Raw genomic sequence first — 7,477 nt, 5'->3', positions numbered from 1 at the left:
TCATTTTTTGCGCTTAGGAGCGTCGGTAGTGGTTGGCCCAGATCCATCACGAGGATTCTTAGCAGAAAAACCTTTACACCTCTTGCGCTTAGACCCATTGGTCTTATGCGAAACAGATTCAACAGCGAAAAAAGAACTGTCAGTCTTAGCAGCTTCCAAGCGCTCGACTTCTAGTTCCACACGACGAGAAATATCCTCAAAAGTGAGGACATTGTCATTATGTGTCATGTTTTGCTTCATATGATCCCAAGAGTTAGGTAACGAACGAATAACAGCTTGTACCTGTTGTTCGTCTGTCAAGTGATGACCTGCAGCCTCAAGTTCACGTATCATTAACGACATTGTCCTCAAATGTTTCTTCATTGTAACATTCGGCTTCTTTTGACGAGTGTCAAACTTCATAGTTAAAGCGCGCAACTTAGCCACAGAGGTATCTCCAAATTTCTGCCTGACTGCCTCTAGCATGTCATGAGCAAACCGGTGGTTCTCAAACTCACCAATGAGATTATTGTGCATTGAGCTCAGGATCATATGACGAGCATTGCGATCATTCTTAATCCATTCCTGGCAAGCCTCGAGGTTGCGACGGTGTTGGGCCGTCGAACCCTCCTCAGGCCGAGGCATCACATGCTCAGTTATTTCCTGCAGCCCATCATCATGCAAGAGAAAAACGATCTTTCGGCGCCAGATGTTATAGTTGTTGCCATCAAGTTTTTTTTCCTTGTTCAAATTAACAATGATGTTCTTGGAAGCCATATAGTCTAACATAGCATGCGAAAAAATAAAATAAAAAGGATATTAAACTTGTAGCACTATACACATATTCAAAAATAACTTTGCAACATTAATCTAAATAAATAGCAAAACAACATTACAAGTCGCAAGATCGAAAAATCGTCAAACTCCTGATCATCTCTCGCATCACAAGTAATATTTTCTACATCTGTTTAATATATGCGCAAGTTAATGGTTTTCGGGAGTTAAAAAAACTCAACCAAACAACCTCCCACTCAATTGTTTTAACATCTTATTCAATCAAAATAATAATTCAATCAAACATGTTCTCAAACCAAGATGATTATCTAATCAATCAACATGTTATCTAGACACACAATTCAGTAAGATATGAATTCAATCCAGCACCATAAATGTTGTATATTAAAGAAATTAGACAATCACAACATATAACCATTCACATGTTATCATGGATAAAGCAATTAACCATATAATTTCAAAGACACTCTATCATGTGAATCTAATTAGGTTCTGAAAATAGTTTTATTGAATTTGGAGCGTCGAAAAACCTTAGGGTACCAAAATTGGAGTTAATCCAACAACCACAAATTGAGAAACAAAACAAAAAAAAATAACCCGGTCTGAACCGCGAACCGAACCACCGATCCTGGATCGGGTTGAATCGCCTATTTGACTCGGTTGACTCTCCAATTTGACTCGGTTGCTCATTGATTTGACTCGGTTACTGTTCACCGTCTTCCCAAAATTTCAGCAGCGTACAGACGCGCATGACCAACTTTGGGAGACGATATCTCACTCATACAAGCTCTAATTCAAGCAAATAATATGTCATAAGAAAGCCCTCAAAGAGCACGATCTATCTATATTAATTTTAATTAACATGGATCGACATATATACATCAAAACAATCATCAAACCACTGCTCACAAACATGATATAAAACTAGGGTTTTACTTATATCTTTCAAACCACACGTTCAAACGATACAAAACTTTCCAGGATATCATTTTAATCAATAATGAACATACCCAATTAAATATTTCAAAACAAAACACCCTTATCAAGATCCGAAATATTTATACATCCATTAATGGTTTTTAACCAAAAAAAAAACAAGAACCCCAATCATGATATTATCATGTTATCAGCAACTTTCAAGCACACAAAGCATGTTATTTCAAGCACGAAAAACGCATCAAACCATAGCTCTGATACCAATATCAGAGATTTATACGATTAAGCGGAATCGGCTATCGGATCATACCTTGAACTGAGCTCCGTTTAGTAAGATCAAAGAACAACAGTAACAACAACAACTATTCAACACGACGATCAACAAATACTACAATCACCAAAGATGAGCACAAACTTGATTCACATGCTAAGAACTTGAAACCTTTTGCTCTAGATGGTAACTCTCTTTTAGGGTTAGAATTACCACTTTTCTTATGGTAAACTTGTGTGTGATATCGGTGGGAATCACGTTAACTTCTACACACATTTTAGAGATGCTTATATATGGTCCAAACTCTGAAAGTATATGGAACCTTATCGGACTTGCCACATACATATGAGCGACCATATTCGGGCCCAACCCGAGTATCTAACACCAAGACTAAGCCATGGATTAGATTCTACTCTGTTGATAAGTGGTTTGATGGATTTACAGGTGGTGAGTTAACGAGAGAAATTAGTGACGGTTGATAGAGATTTATGGTTCGTAAAAGGAGAAAGGAGAAAGTTGATGTTGCAATAATTCAGTGAGTTGGGTACCAATTTGTTTCAGTATTAGATGAATGTGGGGTTGATGTGGTTATTTTCATTGATTTAAGGGTTTGATTGTCATGCTTTCTGTGTTAGAGTTGCAGTGTAGTTGATGGATTTTTGTAATGAATTTTTGATAGGTGTTTGAACTGAAGGAAGGAGAAAGGAAGAAGCTGAAATTGATGGTCTGTAAAGATGATGGGTATACCCGCCACCTAGGGCTGTCAATGGGTACCCATTACCCGGAGCCGGACCCGGGCGAATAGGGTCCGGTTCTGGGTCCTAAAATTGGACCATTAACAAGTTAGGACCCGACGGGTAATTACCCGATTGGACCTGAATCTAAACGGGTCCGAACGGGTAAGACTCGGCAGGTACCCGCGGGTAACGGGTATCCGGTTATTCATTCTTTTATCCCTCTTTTTTAGCAAAATTACAAGTATTTTACTAGTTTGGCTTTGATTTTTTTTTTTCATTTTTTATTGTTTCTTCAATTTAATCTTTATTTAGTACATTACTAAAGAAATAATAACAAATTTTTATAAAAACAAGTTTGATTAAAGCCAAAAAAGAGAAATATATCAAGTTTTTGAACTTTTATGTGTGTTTTCTTAATACCAAACGGGTATCCGGAACCGATGGGTATCCTGGGTTTTAAACAGGCCCGGTTCTGGGTCCACTAATTTAGGAATCGGACCCGGACCCGGAACCGCTAGGATCCGGACTCGACTTTTATTAGTAGGGTCCGCGTCCGGGTCCATTGATACCCGGGAGGACCCGGACCCATTGACAGCCCTACCGCCACCACACGATCCAACCTACTGTAGTGTGGATCGGGTAAAAACCGACCCACTGTAATGTTGGATTAGTTGCGGGTGATAACTCTTATTACCCTCCATCAGTGGGTTAGGTAGTGGGTGAGGCAAAAACCGACCAATCGAACCCATATGCAGTCCTAGATAAAATAAAGGATCATTAAAATTCCTCGGGATTCGTGAAAGTACTACAACTAATGTAAATATTTTCACATAAATCCAAAACCTTGTAAATGTATATATTTATGTTGTTTCTGTTTCAGCTGATAGTTATTAGTATCAAAAGAGACATCAGACATGACTTCCTTTAATGATAAAGTTATTGTTTTCTTGTATCGTCGTGTCCTATTTTTATTTTTATCAATTAATTATTCGCTTGTTAAACATTAATCACGTGATGTCGTTTCTTTTTCACGATTTATTTTTTCCTGACACATATCTATTCATTTTTCTCCGGACTTTATTCAAATAACTAAAGATATATACCGTATTAGGAATTTTATTTTTTTAGTTCCACTAATTTTATGTGTATAAATTACTGATTATCTTTTATTAATATTCTGATCATGTCCACTCTTTCAAAGGTGAACTTCAAAATCCTTGACATATCCGGCAAGAATTACTTGTCTTGGGTTCTAGATGCAGAGGTACATATGGGTCCTAGCTCACTTGATAAGAATATTACTAAGGACAATAAGGAGTCCCAAGAAGATCTCTTCAAAGCATTGATTTTTATTCGTCATCACTTGTACGAAGCTTTGAAGTCCCAGTATCTTACGGTGAAAGACCCGTACACTTTGTGGACAGAGCTGAAGGATAGGTTTAACCATCAAAAAACGGTCATACTTCCAAGAGCTAGATGTGAGTGGATGCACCTCCGTTTACAAGATTTTAAAAGGGTAACTGAATATAACTCGACTTTATTTCATATTGTCTCTTGCTTAAAACTATGTGGAGAAAAAATTACTGATGCTGCTCTTTTGGAGAAGACTTACTTCACCTTTTATGCTTCAAACATTTTGCTTCAACAACAGTATCGTGAAAGGAAGTTTAAGAAATGCTCCAATTTATCTCTTGCCTTCTAGTAGCGATAAGAATAATGAGTTATTACTCAAGAACCATCAAAGTCACCCAGCATTTCAATAGCTGCTCCAGAGATGAACGCTACAGAAAGTCGTGGCAATGCCACTGAAAGCTGTGAAAAAAGACACGAACGTTGGTTAGGTCCTAAAAAGCCCAACAAAAACAAGAAGGCTGCTAATAATTCCCATCATCGGAAAGGGAAGAAGAATGTGTTCCAAAAACACAAATGCAAAGGCTTGCAAAGCCATTCAAAGCGCCATGAATCTGTCTGTCACCGTTGTGGTTTACCAGGGAACTGGGAAAATGTTTGTCGTACTGCAAGGCACCTTGTTGATCTTTATCAGGCGTCTATTAAAAGAAAGGAAAAGAAGGTTGAAACCAATTTTTCCCAATATGACATACTAATGGATATTTCCCATCTTGATATTTCCGATTTCAAGAATGATGGAAATGAGATTGCAGACATGAATTCCTTCCTCAAAGGATATATGAGTTTATGCATTTTATGATTAATTTTAGTAGATTGAATAGTAGTGTGGTTTGAATAAGTGACAATGTTTTTGTCATTTTTTTTAGAATTTTTTTTTTCTTTTAGGCAATCAATTTTACTGTATTAGTTATTGAAATTCTCTCTAGTAATGAAATTTTTTTCTTAGTATTTATTCTCTATAACTTATACTGTTGTCTTTATTTTTCTAAAGGGATATGGATATTGCTAATGGAAAGCCGAAAGCAGGTGACGAAGATATATGTCTTGTTGACGGTGCCACAACTCACACAATTTTTCGTAACAAAAGGTTTTTCTCCCATTTAACGTTAGTTACGGCCAATGTTACTACAATTTCAGGGACTTCTAATCTTGTTGAGGGACATGGAAAAGCATTGATAATGCTCCATAATGGTACAAAAATCCATGTCCAAGATGCCTTATTTTCAACAAGATCAAAACGCAACTTGTTGAGTTTTAAAGACATTCGTCTTAACGGGTATCATATTGAGACGACAAACGACGCTAGAAAAGAGTATTTATGCATTACTTCCATTGTCTCGGGTAAGAAACAAGTCTTAGAAAAGCTTCAATCTCTGTCTTATGGATTATATTACACTATCCTAATTGAATCACATGTTGTGAGTCATCCCAAGACTTTTGATCCCGGTGTTTTTAAACTTTGACATGACCGTTTGGGTCATCCGGGATCAACTATGATGCGTCGAGTTATTGAAAACTCATATGGAATCCTCTAAATAGACTAAAAGTCTTATCATTTAATGATTGTACATGCATCGCTTGTTATCAAGGAAAATTGATTATTAAGCCATCATTGATGAAAATTGGCATCGAATCACCTAATTTTCTGCAACGAATTCAGGGTGATATACGTGGACCAATTCACCCTTCGTGTGGACTATTTCGTTATTTTATGGTTCTTATTGATGCTTCAACACGATGGTCACATGTTTGCTTATTTTCGACTCGTACTGTCGCATTTGCGAGACTTCTTGCACAAATTATTAAGCTACGAGCTCAGTTTCCAGATTTTTTTATTAAAACTATTCGTCTTGATAATGCTGGTGAATTTACCTCTAAAATATTTAATGATTATTGCATGTCAATTGGAATTGATGTCGAACACTCCATCGCTCACGTGCACACTCAAAATGGCTTAGCGAAATCATTTATAAGCACTTATAACTGATTGCCCGACCATTAATCTTAAGATCTAACTTGCCAATTTCAGCATGAGGTCATGCAATATCACATGCTGCAGCACTGGTCCGTATAAGACCAACCAGCTATAAAAAACACTCACATGTACAACTCGTATATGGAATCAACCAAATATATCTCATCTTCGAACTTTTGGTTGTGCTGTGTATGTTCCCATTACTCCACCACAAAGAGCGAAAATGGGTCCTCAACGTAGACTCGGCATATATGTTGGCTATGACTCTCCATCTATTATTCGGTTTTTCGAACCTAAACATGAGATTTTTTAAAGCAAGATTTGTTGATTGCCAATTTGATGAATCAAATTTCCCGTCGTTAGGGGGAGAAAAGCGAAAACTCTAGGAACACCGTGAAATTTCATGGAATATACAATCATTAGCCCACTTTGATCCTCGTACAAAATAATGTGAACTTGAGGTTCAAAGAATCATACATTTGCAAAATATTGCAAATCAAATGCCTGATGCAATTACGGATACAGGTAGGGTAACTGATAAGTGCATAATTCACATGATTTTAGTGTTGATTCCATGCTTGTTTTAGTAGATTTCTTGCATATTATCCTTGTATTACTCTTGTTTTCTCTTATTTATGTTTTATTAGGTGTATCATCCAAAAGAAGTGAATTTGCACTTTATTGTGTAATAAACGAAGCTAGCTACAAATGGAGAAGGGCCAAAAACCAAGTGGAACTCGTTGAAGTCTAGGAGTTCTTGGTATCATCTTGAAGAGGACAAAAAGACAAAGTCAAAGACGAAAGAACGAAGTCATTCCGACATCATATGAAGATTCTAGAAGCATTTGAAGCAAGCCAAAGTTGTTAAACATAGAGAACCTACAAGATTGAACTGTCAGTCCTGCAAGACTGACAACTGAAAGGATATTTCTAAAGGCACCCTATTGGATTACTCAGGGCACACCATCTTCCCCATGCAACCCGCGACCAACAGTGGATACTGTTGAAGATCGAAGGAGCTGTAGTATCACGGGTGATGGAAGTTGAAAGCTCGTGGTGATGCTGATAATTCAGAACATATAATGAAGGAGTGCAGTGAGATATGGAGAACTAGAGCTCGACAGGGAATAATGGGTGTTTCTGGTAGTCGACGGACAGAAAGGAGGAATGGGTTTGCCGGTGATTGGAAGATCAGTGGAGATGAAAGAGGCGTTTAATGGCCGCTATGGCGTTGATGGTGAATACCGTCAGTTGAGAAAAGACGGAGAAGTGGAGCTCAACTTTTATGCTGTGCCTGATAGTTAAACGGTAGAGTCGATATGGTTTGATGGCTGTTGAGAGAGATGACGGGCCCTGGTTACGTATTACAGAGAT

General features: G+C 37.5%; 2 protein-coding genes across 2 annotated transcripts; one reads left to right on the top strand and one right to left on the bottom strand.

Moving 5' to 3' along the window:
- LOC113324358 lies at window positions 1-756 on the bottom strand. Its single transcript, XM_026572675.1, has one exon. The coding sequence runs from the start codon at window positions 754-756 to the stop codon at window positions 1-3; it is 756 nt and encodes a 251-aa protein (XP_026428460.1).
- Window positions 757-3,901: 3,145 nt separating this feature from the next.
- LOC113324357 lies at window positions 3,902-4,420 on the top strand. The gene has a single exon (XM_026572674.1). The coding sequence runs from the start codon at window positions 3,902-3,904 to the stop codon at window positions 4,418-4,420; it is 519 nt and encodes a 172-aa protein (XP_026428459.1).
- Window positions 4,421-7,477: the final 3,057 nt, after the last annotated feature.

The sequence above is a fragment of the Papaver somniferum genome, chromosome 11, assembly GCF_003573695.1.
Source record: "Papaver somniferum cultivar HN1 chromosome 11, ASM357369v1, whole genome shotgun sequence".
Taxonomy (NCBI): Eukaryota; Viridiplantae; Streptophyta; class Magnoliopsida; order Ranunculales; family Papaveraceae; genus Papaver; species Papaver somniferum.
The sequence above is the reverse complement of the archived record's forward strand: the minus strand, read 5'-3'. Positions and strand labels throughout refer to the sequence as shown.

Coding starts and splice junctions, on each gene's coding strand:
- LOC113324358 (XM_026572675.1), bottom strand. CDS start 756: ATGGCTTCCAAGAACATCATTGTTAATTTGAACAAGGAAAAAAAACTT.
- LOC113324357 (XM_026572674.1), top strand. CDS start 3,902: ATGTCCACTCTTTCAAAGGTGAACTTCAAAATCCTTGACATATCCGGC.